Source organism: Cetorhinus maximus, chromosome 2 (genome assembly GCF_964194155.1).
Source record: "Cetorhinus maximus chromosome 2, sCetMax3.hap1.1, whole genome shotgun sequence".
Taxonomy (NCBI): Eukaryota; Metazoa; Chordata; class Chondrichthyes; order Lamniformes; family Cetorhinidae; genus Cetorhinus; species Cetorhinus maximus.
This window is the reverse complement of record NC_135880.1, coordinates 184,444,854-184,464,821: the sequence shown is the minus strand read 5'-3', so window position 1 is coordinate 184,464,821 and position 19,968 is coordinate 184,444,854. Positions and strand designations below refer to the sequence as shown.

General features: G+C 47.0%; 1 protein-coding gene across 2 annotated transcripts in view; it reads right to left on the bottom strand.

Moving 5' to 3' along the window:
- The window catches only part of LOC144668435 (ADAMTS-like protein 1), a 746,250-nt gene that overhangs the window by 149,649 nt on the left and 576,633 nt on the right, over window positions 1-19,968 (bottom strand). For both annotated transcript variants that reach the window (XM_078530487.1, XM_078530496.1), the window contains one exon: window positions 2,522-2,669. In XM_078530487.1, coding sequence (XP_078386613.1) covers window positions 2,522-2,669 — 148 coding nt within the window. The remainder of the gene's footprint in view (window positions 1-2,521; window positions 2,670-19,968) is intronic.

Sequence of the window (19,968 nt, the reverse complement as noted above, 5' to 3'; positions counted from 1 at the left end):
AGGGATCTGTTTTGCTATGAGATTCGCTTTCAGATGCTTGATTGTGCTGCACGGACATATTTTGCAGCGTTTTTGTTGTTTTGTTTATTCTGTGGCGGTCTGCAGCTCCCTGGGGCAGCTGTCTGTCGAAGCGCTCACCCCCACCCACGGTGACACCCGCGCCTGCCCTCTTCCCCCCCCACCCCATAACGGCAGCGCTGAACCTTTCCCAGGGCGTGTTTCATGCAATTAATGGGCAGCCAGCATGAAATCGCAGTGGGGGTGCTGAACGCAGCTGGGGCCACGTTTCCCATCCGCTCCTGGGCCCACGTTTCCACACTCCCAACGAGCGCAAAATGAAGGCCATAGGCCTCTGCCTTGCTGCATTGACCATTTTTCTGTTTCTTCTATTTTTTTGATTGCTATTTATTCACTGCGTTAAGATATTTTGCTTGCAACAGCTCTGACATGACCCTGTTACGGTGATAACACAGCATGATGCTACAATTTCATCTTCTTATTTCAAAACAACTCATTCGAATAATAAGCTCCTGGGCAAAAAAAAAATAGCTTCTATTTTGGAATAAATGATAGTTTTTCCATTCACATCCTCGTTTGGAGAAGTCAAAGATCAAAAAGCTTTCAAGTTGGATTGATCCCAAATGTCCACAGGGATCAAGTTTGGAAATGTACTTAATAGAAATTGTATGAAATGCGGATAATCTTGGGTAGGATAATAACTTTAACTCTCGGGGTGAGTCTTATGATTTTGTTCTTCTTGCAACAGGAAATTCAGAAGCAAGGTCAGATCACCATCGACAATGCTCCATTCATTGGGAAATGTCTCAGTATGGGAGATGATGCATAAACTCAGAGGGGACAATTTTCTCCCCGTAAAGGGAGGCTGAGCGGGCACAGACGGGCACACAGCCGATCGCCACCACTTTATGTGGGCGGGCCAATTAAGGCCCGCATAGCGTGACGCGCACCCGGAAGCGCTCAGCGCTACCTGTGCAGGCGGGGGGGAGCAGGCTGAGTCGGGGCCTGCGTTCTTTCATGTACATGTGCGCTAAAGAGCGCAGAGAACTCCCTGAGGGGCTGGGCTGCCTCAGGGAGATTAAAATCAATTTGAAACATCAAAATAAAAATAACTTAAAAATCATTTACACATGTGCCCTTGTGTGACAGTGTCGCACGAGCTGGGACATGTCTATGAATTCTAATGAAAAAATGTATTTAATTTATAAACCCTTCATAGAACCTCAGCCCGCCTGTGGATGAGGTTCCATGAGAAATGCGAAGGCCGCCTGGGCTCTTCGCCTGCCCGACCGACCTTAAGGTTGGACGGGCAGCCCTGTTAATCCTTTTAATTAGTTTTTAAATGACCTTAGCAGGCCTTTGACAGTTCAGTGGTGGTGCAGCTGACTCCGGTGTGCGCCCGCCAAACTGAAGATCGGAACGAGGTTTCATTTTACGCATTGATGTGCAGGGCCTGTCCTCGCTCACCGAGCAGAAGGTTCTGACCAGAGTGTTTGAACCCCAGCTGATAGGCTGCTGATCAACAGTCAGCCCATTCCTGGGCAGTGCTGAGGAGAGTTGCAGGCATCAAGCTTGGTGTTCCAAAGCCACTTCATGAATTCAGGCTGGACGCTACTGTGTGGACTGCAGGCTGCGGTTTGATAAGTACGGACAGGAGGGAGAGAAAGCAACAGTAGAGCCCATGGGAAATCACCTGTTCCTCTTGGCTGTTCAAAATAATTTCATATTTACTTTGAGGGGGTCTCTGGCTCTACCACCAGTGCTGGTCAGAGAGGGGATGGAGCTGCCCTGACCATTGGTCAGAGAGGGGACAGAGTTGCATTGACCTCTGGTCAGAGAGGGGACAGAGCCACATTAACCAGTGGTCAGGGAGGGGTCAGAGAGGGGATGGAGCAGCTTTGACTGGGGCCAGTAATGAGGCTGATTGCTGCCATTAACAGAGCTGAGCCTCTTTAATGCTGCAGCATTAAAATTGATCCCCGCCAGTACTAATGTGCAAAACTCAATGAATATATATTTTATAGTGTATAGTTTTATCCTGTTCCCACTTTTTTATTTGACAGATTTCCTTTGGATAAAAAATGAGGAAAGTAAACAGAAACTTCAATTGGAATAAACCAGAGTGTGTGGACACACAGCTTCACAGAATAAATCTAAGGACGAGAATTTCTCTCCTGTTGGAACATGTTGGGAATTGTGGTGAGACTTAGTGTACGTGGGAGTAGCTCAGAGGAAATTCTAACCTGTGTGGTCACACTGATAAACACTAATTGACTAGTCTAACATCAATCCAACATTTCAGCCTGGCAATTGAGGTGTGCAGTATTATTGTAGGAACATTATTCATCTTTGTATAACATTTCTTTACCCACTATGTAAATAAAAAATTTAATACGTCCTTAAAAATCTATTAAAACTTTTGCTAAAATAATAGACAAAGGAATTTGACTCATTTGTTCGGTAACATTGCACAGCACGATTATCACCAAGGAACCAGCTTTACCTTTTGGTTTATAACAAGGGATGGTGACTATACATTCTTCCTTGATGTGAGGTTTTGTTTTTGCATTACAGCCGCCTGCATGGAGTCCTCTGTGGTCAATACACAGGACGACTCTATATCGGAGACCCTGTCCACACGTTACTGTACACTAGGGAGAGACAGTGCAACAATATACACGTGGTCAGTGCTCGTACCACAGCTGCTAAAGACAGTTTGCAGAAAGTGAATTAAGTAAATTAAGCATATTCAAAATAAGATACCACAAGGCAATGAGTGTGATTGTTATTCCAATTATTGCTGCCAAAGAAAGCACTTAAATATAAATTAAGGACAGTACAGAATCACAGAATCACACAGTGCAGAAGAGGCCCTTCGGCCCATCAAGTCTGCACCGACACGTGAGAAACACCTGACCTACCTACCTAATCCCACTTACCAGCACTTGGCCCATAGCCTTGAATGTTATGACATGCCAAGGGCTCATCCAGGTACTTTTTAAAGGATATGAGGCAACCCGCCTCCACCACCCTCCCAGGCAGCGCATTCCAGACCATCACCACCCTCCGGGTAAAAAAGTTTTCCTCACATCCCCCCTAAATTTCCTGCCCCTCACCTTGAACTTATGTCCCCTTGTGACTGACCCTTCAACTAAGGGGAACAGCTGCTCCTTATCCATCCTGTCCATGCCCCTCATAATCTTGTACACCTCGATCAGGTCACCCCTCAGTCTTCTCTGCTCCAACGAAAACAACCCAAGTCTATCCAACCTCTCTTCATAACTTAAATGTTTCATCCCAGGCAACATCCTAGTGAATCTCCTCTGCACCCCCTCCAATGCGATCACATCCTTCCTATAATGTGGCGACCAGAACTGCACACAGTACTCCAGCTGTGGCCTCTATACAACTCCAACATGGCCTCCCTACTTTTGTAATCCATGCCTCAATTGATAAAGGCAAGTGTCCCATATGCCTTTTTCACCACCCCACTAACATGCCCCTCTGCCTTCAGAGATCTATGGACACACACGCCAAGGTCCCTTTGTTCCTCAGGACTCCTAGTGTAATGCCATTCATTGAATACTTCCTTGTTAAATTATTCCTTCCAAAGTTTATCACCTCACACTTTTCAGGGTTAAATTCCATCTGCCACTTATCTGCCCATTTGATCATCCCGTCTATATCTTCCTGTAGCTCAAGACACTCAACCTCACTGTTAACCACCCGGCCAATCTTTGTGTCATCCGCAAACTTACTAATCCTACCCCCCACATAGTCATCTATGTCATTTATATAAATGATGAATAATAGGGGACCCAGCACAGATCCCTGTGGTAAGCCACTGGACACTGGCTTCCAGTCACTAAAGCATCCTTCTGTCATCACCCTCTGCCTCCTACAGCTAAGCCAATTTTGAATTCGCCTTATCAAATTACCTTGTATCCCATGTGCATTTGCCCTCTTTATAAGTCTCCCATGTGGGACCTTGTCAAAGGCTTTGCTGAAATCCATATAAACTACATCAACTGCACTACCCTCATCTGCACACCTGGTCACCTCAAAAAATTTAATCAAATTTTCTATTAAAATGTCACAGTTTGAAATAGTCAATTCATGATGTTGCTTAGTGCGTGGGCCTGAGAAACAAATTCTAGAGGCTACTGTCTGCTGACATTCATTGTATGGGAATACCCAAATAATGCTTCAGTTCCAAAGGTAGATGAGAACAGCAGGATGAGCCAGGAATGGAATCTTCACACCCAAAACCAAAAGCTTCTTACAAATCAAAGGAACATGCATGTGAGAATTAGACCCATTTTTGACAATAGTACAGGCAACTTTGTAAAGGAAGCACACCAATGAAAATACTAAATTTTAATTGCCTGAAAATGACCCCTTTTCCAATTATTGACCATATAAAGATCAGCTCAACAGATGGCAAATGTGGGAACAGGACAGGGAGGCCTGGGGCTGTATATACATGAATCTTTGAAGGTGACAGGATAAGTTGATAAGACTGTTAAAAAAAGCAGATGGGCTTTATTAATAGAAGAAGCATACAGTACAGAAACAAGGAAATCATGCTAAACTTTTATAAAACACTGGTTAGGCCCTCGTTGGACTATTGTGTTCAGTTCCAAGCATCTCACTTTAAGAGAGATGTCAATGTCTCGGAGAGAGTGCGGGGGAGATTTACTGAAACAATCCCAGGGATGAGGCAGTTCAGTTAATGTGGAGACTGGAGAAGCTGGGGTTGTTCTCCTTAGAGCAGAGAAGGTTAAGAAGAGGTTTACTAGAGGCGTTCAAATTATGATGGGTTTTGAGAGAGTAAAAATGAAACTGTTACCGATGACCAGAAGGTCAGTAACCAGGAGACCATGGATTTAAGATAATTGGCAAAAGGATCGCGGGTGGAAGGGAGGAGAATTTTTTACATAGCGAGTTGTTATGATCTAGAAGGCGCTGACTGAAAGGGCGGTGGAAACAGATTCAATAATAACTTTCAAAAGGGAATTGGATAAATACTCGAAAAGGAAAACTTGCAGGGCTATGGGGAAAGAGCAAGGGAGTGGGACTTAATTGGCCAGCTCTTTCAAAGCCCCATGGCACAATGGGGCCAAAGGGCTTCCTTCTGTCGTGTATGATTCTATGATTTTCCAATTGCTTTCATTAAATAGCTTAGAGAGGAGATTTTTTAGAAAAGCATTTAAACATCCGTATGGTAATACTGAATATGTAATTTTATCACATCAGTGTCATATTTGTGCTTGTGGACTGAACCACATCCTGAAGAGAGAGAAATTGGAACCACATAGATCAATAAAAAAAACACTGAAAAAATTGCATTGATGTATGAAAAAAACCCTTAGCGTATGATAGAGAAAAACTAATAGGTCCTTGGTTGCTGCATCTTCACACAAAGAACATGCAGGAAGAGGAATCCTGTCTAGATTATCTAATCTTTCAGAAGATCAATAAAGGTTTGCCTTACGTATCGATGTTTACATAATTGATCCATAGGCACTGTTAAAAGTTGGGTTTTCTGACAGTATTTGTTGCTAAAAGTGTGCACCTTTTCCCCAGATTTCCCGTAAAAGACTCACTGGAACTCAGGAAACAGTTTGTAGGAAAAAAGGAACGTTGTCAAATGGAAGCCAGGAGATTCCATTCATACATAATTAATTTTAGAAGAAGTTTGAAATTAATATGCATTTTGAAACTATCGTAGAATCAAATATTAGTCTAGTGTTGGAGCCAGGAATGGAAACAAGCTGGCAGTGAGTGTTGAAATGTCCTTTGGATATGATAGTACATGGGTGCAGATTTCAGCAGCTGGATACTTTCAGTGGTTTATTCCTCCCATGAGCTGTTACTGGAATTTCCACTGAATTATGCAACTTGGGCTGTATAAACAATCCCTCAGCAGCAGCTAGCAAAAACCATTATGAGGTATTACTACAACAGCAGTTATTCAGCCCAAAGCCCCTTGCTGTTTGCTCATGACCCAGTGGTTCACAATCATTTCTAATCTTTGGGCATCTAGCACAGTATGCTTATACTTTGTGCATAGGGTTATCCCTTCAAGATATGTTTAGACAGATTCACAGACAACTAGTATGTGTTGGTTGGATGGGTCTGTAACTGTCTCACACAGTGGGGCAATGACCTTGCAATGGTTGTGACGGTATTACTTAGAACACCCTTGGTAATACATGGGTGTTAGTAAGGATAGCCTCAGTAATGTAGGGCTGGGGATGAAGAGAGGCATCTGAGCTGATCACAGCTGGGGAAATCTCACATCTGGCTTGGCATAAATTCTCAATCCAAAACATTATCCAGTGACCCAGCGAGTGTTACATGTGATGAAGGTGGGTTGGTCGTGATGCTGTTATGTTTGTATATTCCAACAACAGACATTTGGTAGACACAACATGGAGAGGAAAGGCTTGGTGAGATATGAGAGCACTGAAGGCAATAACCAACAGTGAACCGTGACAGTCTACACAGTCACTAGAGCAGTGAAATAAAAAGGGACCATTGATAACTCATCCATCCAACTATACACAGCCCCATCTAATTACACACAGTCCACCCAATTACACGCAGCCCCATCTAATTACACACAGTCCACCCAACTACACGCAGCCCCATCGAATTACACACAGTCCACCCAATTACACACAGCCCCATCTAATTCCACACAGCCCCATCTAATTCCACACAGTCCATCTAAATGCACACAGCCCCATCTAATTATACACAGCCACACCTAATTACATACAGCCCACCCAATTACACACAGTCCCATTTAATTACACACAGCCCCATCTAATTACACACAATCCCATCTAATTACACACAACCCTGTCTCATTACACACAGCCCCATCTAATTACACACAACCTACCTAATTACACACAGTCCATCTAATTAAACACCGCTCAATCTAATTACATATAGCCCCGTTTAATTACACACAGCCCTCATTTCATTATGCACAGCCCCATCTAATTACACACAGGGCAAAATTTTGAACTTGACGGGCGGGCACAGAGGGGGCGGTCGGGAAGCTAATAAAGGCCCGTCCAGCGTGAAACATGACTGGCAGCACTAAGCGCTGCCTGTGCAGGGGTGGTGGGGAGGAGGGCGAGTGGGCTGAGCGTGAACTTTGCGCGTGCACGGAGCTGCCTCAGGGAAATTAAGCGTTTTTAAAAAAGAAAATGAAGTAAATAAAAATGTAATAAAACATGTCTCCTTGTGTGACTCCGTCACATGAGCAGGGACATGTTCTTAATTAAATTTTAAAACTTTAATTTTATTTTCATTTGCTTTTGGAAATCTCACCCGCCCGTGGATGAGGTTTCCAAAAAAATGTAAAGGCTGCTTGGCCTTTTCGCCTACCCGACAACCGTTAGGTTGGACTGGGAGTAAAAAATTTACATTAATTGATTGAATTAATGACTACACATCGGGACGCATGCCAGACGACACCGCGTCTCATGTTACGCGTCGGTGTGTGGAGCTCACCCCCTGAAGAAAAAATTCTGCCCATGAGCAGGGATATGTTATTAATTAAAAAATTAAAGTGTTTATTTTATTTTTATTTGCTTTTGGAAACCTCATCCTGCTCATTAAGCTGGACAGACAGTAAAAAATTTAAGTTAATTGATTACTTAATGGCCTTAACAGCCAGCAGCACACCCACCGAGTGAACAATCGTAAGACTGCATGTTGATGCGGGCATGCTCGGCTGACGTCAACGCACGTCATTTCATGCTTAAGCGGGTCGGGCGCGCATCCGCCCACCAAGCGAAAGTTTATACACACAGTCCCATCAAATTACATACAACCCCATCAACTTACACACAGCCCCATCTAATTACACACAGTTCTCCTAATTACAACCTGTCCATCTAATTACATATAGCTCAATCTGATTACACACAGCCCCATCTAATTACACACAGCCCATCTAATTACACACAGCCCCATCTAATTACACACAGCCCATCTAATTTAACACAGCCCATCTAATTCCACACAGCCCATCTAATTCCACACAGCCCCATCTAATTACACACAGCCCATCTAATTACACACAGCCCCATCTAATTACTCATAGTCCATCTCATTATACACAGCCCCATCTAATTACACACAGCCCCATCTAATCACACACAGCCCCATCTAATTACACACAGCCCCATCTAATTACACACAGCCCCATCTAATTACACACAGCTCATCTAATTACACACAGCCCTATCTAATTACACACTGCCCTGTCTCATTACACAAAGCCCCATCTAATAACACACAGTCTATCTAATTACACATGGACCCATTTAATTACACACACCCCATCTAATTACACACAGGCCATTTAATTACACACAGCCTCATCTATTTACACACAGCCCCATCTAATTATACACAGCCCCATCTAATTACATACAGCTACATCTAATTATACACAGGTCATCCAATTACACACAGTCCATCTAATTACAAACAGTCCATTTAATTACACACACCTCAATCGGGTTGCACACAGCCCATCTCATTGCACATAGCCCAATCTAATTACCACGGTTCTTCTAATTACACGCAGCCGCATCTAATTACAAACAGCCCTGCCTAATTCCACACAGTCCACCTAGTTATGCACAGCCCCATCTAGTTACACACAGATCCATCTATTTACACACAACACCATCTATTCACGCATAGCCCATCTAATTGCACACAGCCCATCTAATTATACACAATCCATCAAATTACACACAGCCCATCTATTTACACACAGTCCATCTATTTACACACAGCCTTATCTAATTACACATAGCTTCATCCAATTACAAACAGCCCCACTTAATTACACACAGTCCATCTAATTACACAGAGATCCATCTAATTACACACAGCCCAATCTAATTGCACACAGTCCATCTAATTAGGGGGTGGGAACCAGAGCAATAGGTCAGCAGGTGAAATAAATGACTGGGAACCAGTGAATATGGCCAGTAGGACTAAGAGAAAGGGCAGGCAGGGAGAAATTACTGAACACAGTGAGACTGGGGGTCTGAAATTCATTTGTTTCAATGCAAGAAGAATAACCAGCAAGGCAGATGAGCTTAGAGCTTGGATTAGTACTTGGGACTATGATGTTATTGCTATTACAGAGACTTGGTTGAAGGATGGACAGGATTGGCAGATAAACGTTCCAGGATTTAGATGTTTCAGGCAGAAGAGAGAGGGATGTAGAAGAGGTGGTGGAGTTGCACTGCTGGTTAAGGGGAATATCACAGCTGTATCACAGGAGGATACCTTGGTGGGCTCATGCAGAGAGGTAATATGGGTAGAGCTCTGGAATAGGAAGGGTGCAGTCACAATGTTGGGGGTTTACTATAGGCCTCCCAATTGCCGGCGGGTGATTGAGGAACAGTTAAGTAGGCAGATTTTGGAAAGAATTAAAAGCAATAGGGTTGTTGTGGTGGGTGATTTTAACTTTCCCTATATTGACTGCGAATCACTTAGTGCTAGGGGTTTGGATGGTACAGAATTTGTAAGGTGCTTCCAGGAGGGCTTCCTGAGACAATATGTAGATAGTCCAACTAGGGAAGGGGCAATACTGGACCTGGTATTAGGGAATGAACCCGGCCAAGTGGTCGAAGTTTCAGTAGGAGAGCATTTCGGGAAAAGTGACCATAATTCAGTAAGTTTCAAGGTACTGGTGGATAAGGATAACAGAAGTCCTTGTGTTAAGGTGCTTAATTGGGGGAAGGCTAATTATAACACTATTAGGCAGGAACTGAGGAATCTAGACTGGAGGCGGATGCTTGAGGGCAAATCAACAACTGACATGTGGGGGGCTTTCAAACGTCAGTTGATAAGAATTCAGGACCGGCATGTTCCTGCTAGGATGAAGGATAAGCATGGCAAGTTTCAGGAACCTTGGATAACGAAGGATATTGTGAGATTAGTCAAAAAGAAAAGGAAAGTATTCATAAGGGCTAGAAGGCTGGGAACAGATGAAGCCCGTGGAGAATATAAAGAAAGTAGGAAGAAACTTAAGCAAGGAGTCAGGAGGGCTAAAAGGGGTCATGAAAAGTCACTGGCAACCAGGATTAAGGAAAATCCTAAGGCCTTTTATACATATGCAAAAAGCAAGAGGGTAGCTATGGAAAGGGTAGGCCCACTCAGGGACGGAGGTGGGAATCTGTGTGTGGAGCCAGAAGAAATGGGAGAGATACGAAATGAGTATTTCTCATCAGTATTCACCAAAGAGAAGGACTTAGCGGTCGATTTGTCTAGGGAAGAGTGTGTAGATAGCCTGGATCATGTTGAGATCAAAAAAGAGGTGTTAGGCGTCTTGAAGAATATTAAGGTGGATAAGTCCCCAGGGCCAGATGGGATCTACCCCAGTGTACTGAGGGAGGCAAGGGAGGAGATTGCTGGGGCCTTGACAGAAATCTTTGTATCCTCACTGGCTACGGGTGAGGTCCCAGAGGACTGGAGAATGGCCAATGTTGTTCCATTGTTTAAGAAGGATAGCAGGGATAATCCAGGAAATTACAGGCCGGTGAGCCTTACGTCAGTGGTAGGGAAATTATTGGAGAAGATTATTCGTGACAGGATTTACTACCATTTGGAAGTAAGTGGGCATATTAGTGAGAGGCAGCATTGTTTTGTGAAGGAGAGGTCGTATCTCACTAACTTGATCGAGTTTTTCGAGGAAGTGACAAAGATGATCGACAATGGAAGGGCAGTGGATGTTATCTACATGGATTTCAGTAAGGCCTTTGACAAGGTCCCTCATGGCAGACTGGTACAGAAGGTAAAGTCACACGGTATCAGAGGTGAGCTGGCAAGATGGATACAGAATTGGCTTGGTCATAGAAGACAGAGGGTAGCAGTGGAAGGGTGCTTTTCTGAATGGAGAGCTGTGACTAGTGGAGTTCCGCAGGGATCAGTGCTGGGACCTTTGCTGTTTGTAGTATACGTAAATGATTTGGAGGAAAATGCAACTGGGCTAATTAGTAAGTTTGCAGACGACACGAAGATTGGAGGAGTGGCAGATAGTGAAGAGGATTGTCAAAGGATACAACGGGATATAGATCGGTTGGAGACTTGGGCGGAGAGATGGCAGGTGGAGTTTAATCCGGACAAATGCGAGGTATTGCATTTTGGAAGGTCTAATACAGGCAGGAATTATACAGTAAGTGGCAGAACCCTTAAGAGCATTGACGGGCAGAGGGATCTGGGTGTACAGGTCCACAGGTCACTGAAAGTGGCAACGCAGGTGGAAGGCATATGGCATGCTTGCCTTCATTGGCAGGGGTATTGAGTATAAAAGCTGGGAAGTCATGCTGCAGCTGTATAGAACCTTGGTTAGGCCACACTTGGAATATTGAGTGCAATTCTGGTCACCACATTACCAGAAGGATATGGAAGCGTTGGAGAGGGTGCAGAGGAGGTTTACCAGGATGCTGCCTGGTCTGGAGGTTATTAGCTATGAGGAGAGTTTGGAGAAACTCGGATTGTTCTCACTAGAGCGATGGAGATTGAGGGGCAACTTGATAGAAGTTTACAAAATTATGAGTGGCATTGACAGAGTAGATAGTCAGAAGCTTTTTCCCAGGGTGGAAGAGTCAATTACTAGGGGACATAGATTTAAGGTGAGAGGAGAAAACTATAGAGGAGATGTGCGGGGCAAGTTTTTACGTAGAGGGTAGGGAGTGTCTGGAATTCGCTGCCAGAGGAGGTGGTGGAAGCAGGTATGATAGTGGTGTTTAAGAGGCAGCTTGACAAATACATGAATAGGATGGGAATAGAGGGATATGGACCCCAGAAGTATAAAATGTTTTAGTTGACAGGCAATATGATTGGCGCAGGCTTGGAGGGCCGAAGGGCCTGTTCCTGTGCTGTACTTTTCTTTGTTCTTTGTTCTAATTACACACAGTCCATCTAATTACACACAGCCCAACCTTATTACACACAACCCCATCCAATTACACACAGTCCATCTAATTACACACAGCCCAACCTTATTACACACAACCCCATGTAATTACACGCAGCCCCATCTAATTACACATCACCTAAGCTAAACACACACAAACCATCTAATTACACACAGCTGCATCTAATTACACACAGACCATCTAATTACACACGGCTGCATCTAATTACACACAGACCATCTAATTACGCATGGCTGCATCTAATTACACACAGATCCATCTAATTGCACACAGCCCCATCTATTTACACACAGCTCCATTTAATTACACACAGCTCCATCTAATTACACACAGCTCCATCTAATTACACACAGCTCCATCTAAATACACACAGCACTGTCTCATTACAGACAGGCCCATCTAATTTCACACAGTCCATCTAATTACACACAGTCCATCTAATTACACACAGTCCATCTAAATACAAAAAGTCCATCTAAATACACATAGCCCCATCTAACTATACATGGCCCCACCGAATTACACACATTCCCTCTACTTACACACTGTCTAGTTAATTACACACAGCCCATCAAATTACACACAGTCCATCTAATTAAACAGAGTCCAGAAAATTACACACAGTCCCACTTAATTACACAGGGCTGAATCTTCGGGTTGGTGGTCGGGGGCGGGTTGGGCGGGGGTTGGGATGGTTGGGGTCGGGGGTGGGTGGGGGCGGGGGTGAGCGGGGGTGGGTGGGGTTTGGGATGGTTGGGGTCGGGGTGGGTGGGGGTGGGTGTGGGCGGGTGTGGGTGGGGTCGGGGGTGGGCAGTGGTGGGTGGGTGGGGGTCAGGGCGGGGGTGGTTGGGGGTGTGGGTGGGGGTGTGTGGGCGTGGGTGGGGGCGGTGGTGGGTGGGTGTGGTTGGGGGTTGGAATTGTCGGGGGCGGGGGTGGGTGGATGTGGTTGGGTTGGGTGGGGGTGGGGCTTGGGATGGTCGGGGGTGGGGGTGGGTGGGGGTGGGGGCGGACGGGGGTGGGTGGGCGTGGGCGGGGGCGGGGATGGTCAGAGGGTGGCCGATGCAAAAGCAGCCCCTGAGAGGCAGCCCTTGCCAGGGAAGGACGCTGAATTGAAGGTGGATTTCAGTGCGGTTGGACATGGCAGGCGGGAGGGCAGATCAGTGGGGCAGTCGGCCCAGCGTTTCTCGGACGAGGGCCTCGCTGCCCTCCTGGAGGAGGTGGCAGCCAGGAGGGAAACCCTTGTCCCCAGGGACGGGAGGAGGAGGCCCCCTCACCTCAGCAAAAAGGCCTGGGAGGAGGTGGCATCCAGGGTCAGCAGCCACGAAGTGGTGAGGCACACATGGGGGCAGTGCCAGAAGCGCTTCAATGATCTGCTGTGATTGGGAAGGGTGAGTACTGTGTTGGCATGGGTCAGTGTGCTGGACAGTTAAGGGCTGGCCACCCACTGTGGACCTGAGGGATGTTAGAGTCTGAGTGGTAACTGTCAATGATGCTGGAGTTTGCCAAGGGGGTGAGCTCTGGCTGCTTGGACTGAGTGCCTTGCGGCTCGAGGGCCACGAATTGGCTGAGCCCTGCCAGGTGCTCCTCAGCTGGGGTTGGCCAGGTTGCAATGGTGCTGCAGGTAGAGAGTGGACCAATCAATGCTGCTCTGTCCTTTCAGGAGAAGACATCCCATAACAATATTGAGAGGCCGTGGACTGGCGGGGAAACCCCACACCTAATTCTGACGCGCTATGAGCAGGAGGCACTGGAGCTCGAGAGGCAGCATGCACCTCGGTCAACTGGCCACGGTGAGGTTGGGGTGCCAGACAAAGGTAAGAGTGCAGTGCACTGAGGTGAGAATGTCGGCTATTGCAACCATTGTAGTGTTGTCTCTATATTGATGTAAGCACCGAACCAGAAGTCCTCATTGATAATGGAAAGACGAGGGCATATGCATGATGCATATATCTGTCTCGTCAGGGTGTCTGGCATGCACTGTGACAGTGTCATCACTTAAACAAATGACATGTCCTTCTTGTCCCATTGAGGTTCACCAGCAGGCAGTCACCATGAGCAGCCTGAAGGCCCACCCCTGACCCCATGAGGATCACCATGCTGAGCACGCACCTGCGTCATACCCTCTCTGTCAAGCAGGCACCAGCGCAGATACCAGCACCTCCCTGGGCATTAGATCAGCAGCTAGAATGTCAGTGCATGTTGGTGATGGCATTTCACACTTGCTTGAGGTGCAGACGGAGACAGACAGTGCCCAGGGCACCGGCGGTCTGGGAACTGTGGGGACCAGGAACATGCTCAGTCGTTGGCTGATGATGGGCCCCTGAGGCAGCAGCTGCTGGAAGTCCAGCAGGGTGTGCGGGAGGATCTGGCGGAGATAGATGAGGGAATGTGTACCATGGTGTCCGTTCTGGAGGAGTCCATGCGGAGCGTGAGCAATGCAATGACCCTCATGGCCGAGCACACTATCTCCTCCATTGAGAGAGTGGCGACTCTCATGGAGAGGCTCCTCCAGGGACAGAATCAAGGGTTCCTGGGGTTGCGCTCGGACCTGCAGCCCTCACGCAGGCAATGACCTCAGGTGGTCAGTGCCAGTGTGGGAGATGGATGAGGCATCCAATATCCCAACTAGGTGCCCGTCCATCAATGGAGAGCAGGGAGGTCCGAGGAGACCTCACGTCAGTGCAGCAGCTGCCTGTCGTCTCTGTGAGCTCCTCTCAGGGTGCTCCGGATGATGGCAGCAGCTCCTCCGCCCCTCTGCCAGTGACCGTGGTATCTGATGAGGCTGCGGTGACTGGGGAGATGCCAGCCATGGCACTGGCCGCTCCCTCCCAGGCGGGGCCAGCACAGGCTCCATTGGCCAGAGGACGACACCAAGGTCATCAAGGCCAACAAGACAGCAGAGTCAGCAGCCTGTCTCCAATGCCGGTGCCAGCGAGGGGGAAGCACCGAGACACAGCACTCGCAAACATAAGTGTAAAGCACCTTAAGCGTAAGACGGCCTTATCACGGGTGATATTTTGTTTCCCCATTTTGCTTTAATTTTTTTAATGGTGTGATTAAGAACACCGGTTAATGTTCATTTCAGCTGTTTCACATGCACAATTATATGAGATTTTATTTTGTGCTATTGGCCTCTGTATCCTTTATTTGTTCTGTAGGTGCAGGGAAGGCCATGTTGTTATGATAGACGTGTGTCTCCTGAAATGTTATTGCAAAGGCACAGAGTGTATGAGGAACAAAGAACAAAGAAAAGTACAGCACAGGAACAGGCCCTTTGGCCCTCTAAGCCTGCGCCGATCATGTTGCCCATCAACTAAAACATTATGCACTTCCGGGGTCCGTATCCCTCTATTCCCATCCTATTCATGTATTTGTCAAGCTGCCTCTTAAACACCACTATCGTACCTGCTTCCACCACTTCCTCTGGCAGCGAATTCCAAACACTCACTACCTTCTGCGTAAAAAACCTTACCTCGCACATCTCCTCTATAGTTTTCTCCTCTCACCTTAAATCTATGTCCCCTAGTAATTGATTCTTCCACCCTGGGAAAAAGCTTCTGACTATCTACTCTGTCCATGCTACTCATAATTTTGTAAACTTCTATCAAGTCACCCCTCAATCTCCGTCGCTCTAGTGAGAACAATCTGAGTTTCTCCAACCTCTCCTCATAGCTAATAACCTCCAGACCAGGCAGCATCCTGGTAAACCTCCTCTGCACCCTCTCCAATGCCTCCATATCCTTCTGGTAATGTGGCGACCAGAATTGCACTCAATATTCCAAGTGTGGCCTAACCAAGGTTCTATACTGCTGCAGCATGACTTCCCAGCTTTTATACTCAATACCCCTGCCAATGAAGGCAAGCATGCCATATGCCTTCCTGACTACCTTATCCACCTGCGTTGCCACTTTCAGTGACCTGTGGACCTGTACACCCAGATCCCTCTGCCCGTCGATGCACTTAAGGGTTCTGCCATTTACTGTATAATTCCTACCTGAATTAGACCTTCCAAAATGCATTACCTCGCATTTGTCCGGATTAAACTCTATCTGCCATTTCTCCGCCCAAGTCTCCAACCGATCTATATCCCGTTGTATCCTTTGACAATCCTCTTCATTATCTGCAACTCCTCCAACCTTAGTGTCATCTGCAAACTTACTAATTAGCCCAGTTACATTTTCCTCCAAATCATTTACGTATACTACAAACAGCAAAGGCCCCAGCACTGATCCCTGGGGAACACCACTAGTCACAACTCTCCATTCAGAAAAGCATCCTTCCACTGCTACCCTCTGTCTTCTATGACCAAGCCAATTCTGAATCCATCTTGCCAGCTCATCAGTATGTTGGTGACCAAGGAACTGGTCCTGTCAGGGATCAAGTATGGGGCCTGCAGCCCTGGCATGTGGCAATGGCTCTTATTTGGTAGCTGAAGGAGTGTTGGATCAAAGAATCCCAGCTATCCCTGCCTCCCTGGAGGTTACCCAGGTCAGCGCCTATGCTCTTGGCGTTCTCCTGAGCGTGCTCGTCCTCAGACTCACCACTGGATTCATCCTCTGTGGCCTGTGCAGCTGCGTCAAGATCCTCTTCCTCCAATGGGTCCCCCTTTGCCAGTGCCAGATTGTGGAGAGCGCAGCATGCAACCACTATCAGTGACACCCACTCTGGGGGGTATTGTAGTGCTCCCCCTGAACGGTCCAGGCATCGGAAGCGCATCTACAGGAGACCTATGGTCCTCTCTATCACCGCCCTTGTGGAGGCATGGCTCCTATTGTAATGCTGCTCTGCCTCTGTTCTTGGATGGCGGAGAGGCGACATGAGCCACCTTTTCAGCGGATAGCCCTTGTCACTCAGCAGCCATCCGTCTAGCCAGGCTGGAGCACTGAACAGCCCTGGCACCTGGGAGTGTCTCAGGGTGTAAAAGTCATGAGAGCTGCCAGGGTACCTTGCACAGACTTGCAGAATCTGCATCCTGTGATCACACACTATCTGCACGTTCATGGAGTGGAATCACTTCCTGTTGACGAAGGCACCGGGCTCACCCTCTGGTGCCTTGATGGCCACACGTGTGCAGTCGATTGCATCCTGGATGCGGGGGATCCCACCAATCGCTACAAAGCCTCTGGCTCGCTCAGCCTGGCTGGCCTCGTCCGTACGGAAATGAATAAAGGTCAGTACCTGCCTGAACAGAGCTTCTGTCACCAGCTTGACACAACTGTGGACAGCTGATTGGGACACTCCACACAGATCCCCCACTGACCCATGGAAAGAGCCGGAGGTATAGAAGTTGAGGCCACTGTGACCTTCAGAGCCACTGGTATGGGGTGTCCACCCACACAGTCAGAGCTGATCTCAGGGCTGATCCTCTGGAAAATGGAGGTCACTGTCTCCCTTGAGAGGCGGAGCCTCCTTCAGCATTGCACCTCGGACATATTGAGGTAGCTGCATCGCCGCCTGTAAACCCTGGCAGCAGGATAGTGGCATCTTCTGCAGCCCCTTCCGCCTTGGACTACCTGCTGGCCCTGTTACCCTTGTGCCTGCGCCTCTCCTCCCACAGGTCCCTCCCCTGGAAGCTGCATTGGGACACCTGGCCTCCTCTCCCTTCTGCGCCTCTCTTCCTCCTCAGAGGAGGTGTCTCCAGCCGAGACCACAATCCCCATTACCAGGGTAAGGGAAGGCTGTCTGAATCCTGGAAGGATCCACACAGTCAAAAACCTCCAGGGGCCTTGGAGACACCAATAGTCCTGAAATGAAGCCTGGAAATGCTCAGAATGCAGCTCTGAAGCGAGATGAAGCTGTTCAGTTCACAGAATCAACCAGCAGCAAGTTTGATCCAAAACTCCTCACAACTCACATTGACAATGCTGCTGACCCACCTTATCCCACCCGTGTATGAGCTTTTGCAAATTGTGGCCTGCCCGTTTTGCCTGTGCGATGGACAAAAATTCGCACGGGCTACATAAACTCGGAGATGATTGGTGTGTCAAGGGCCTTAACTGGCATGTCTCCGTCTCCCTTGTGCACTCGCTTAGTGAAATATCGCGAGAGTGCTCATTGACATCAGCATGCTTGGCTGATGTCAACGCGCATCATTTCATGCTCGAGTGGGTTGGGCGTGTGCCGGCCGAGCGAAAAATTCTGCCCTAAGTACACACAGCCCCGTCTAATTACACACAGCCCCGTCTAATTACACACAGCCCCGGCTAATTACACACAGCCCCGGCTAATTACACACAGCCCCGGCTAATTACACACAGCCCCGTCTGACTAAACACAGCCCCGTCTGACTAAACACAGCCCCGTCTAATTACACACAGCCCCATCTAATTACTCACAGCCCCATCTGACTAAACACAGCCCCATCTAATTACACACAGCCCCGTCTAATTACACACAGCCCCGTCTAATTATACACAGCCCCATCTGACTAAACACAGTCCCATCTAATTACACACAGCCTTATCTAATTACACACAGCCCCATCTGACTAAACACAGTCCCATCTTATTACACACAGCCCCATCTGACTAAACACAGTCCCATCTAATTACACACAGCCCTGTCTAATTACACACAGCCCCATCTGACTAAACACAATCCCATCTAATTACACACAGCCCCATCTGACTAAACACAGTCCCATCTCATTACACACAGCCCCATCTGACTAAACACAGTCCCATCTCATTACACACAGCCCCATCTAATTACATGCAGCCCCATCTCATTACACACAGCCCCGTCTCATTAGATACAGTCCATCTAATTACAGACAGTCCAATCTAATTATACACAACTCCATCAAATTACACACTGTCCATCTAATTTTATGCAACCACATCTAATTTTACACTGTCCATCTCATTACGCATAGGGCAGAATTTTGACCTTGGTGGGTGGGCTCAGCGGGTGCGGGTGGGGGCAGTTGGGAAGTTGACCACCACCTGCGATTGGCCCCAGGCTGCAATATCACGCTGGTGGGCAAATTAAGGTGCCTGTGTGGTGGGGATGTGGGGAGGAGGGCGAACAGCCCGAGTATGAACTTTGCGCATGCGCGCGAGTGAGCGCTTCATAATCTCCCTGAGGCACAAAGCTGCAAAAAGTTTAGGTTAATTGATTATTTAACAGGCCTTAACAGGTCTTTTAATTGTCGGCGGGCAAGCACCCACCGAGCGAAAATTTCTGCCCATAATCCCAAATAATTACACACAGCCCCATCTAATTACACACAGTCCCATCTAATTACACACAGCCCCATCTAATCACACACTTCATTTAATTACACACAGCCCCATCTAATTACACATAGTTCATTTAATTACACGCAGCTCCATCAAATTACACACAGTCTCATCAAATCACACACAGTCCCATCTAATTACACACAGCCCCATCTAATTACACACAGCCCATCTAATTACATACAGCTCCATCGGATTGTACACAGCTCCATCTAATTACACACAGCCCAATCTAATTACACACAGCCCCATCTAATTACACACAGCTCCATCTAATTACACACATGCCCCATCTAATTACACACAGCCCAATCTAATTATACACAGCCCAACCTAATTACACACAGCCCCATATAATTACACACATGCCCCATCTAATTACACACAGCCTAATCTAATTATACACAGCTCAATCTAATTACACACAGCCCCATCTAATTACACACATGCCCCATCTAATTACACACAGCCCAATCTAATTACACAAATGCCCTATCTAATTATACACAACCCAATCTAATTATACACAGCCCAGTCTAATTACACACAGACCCATCTAATTACACATATCCCCATCTAATTATACATAGCTCCATATAATTTCACACATCCCCATCTAATTACACACAGCCCAATCTAATTACACACATGCCCCACCTAATTACACACATCCGCATCTAATTATACACAGCTCCATCTAATTACACACATGCCCCATCTAA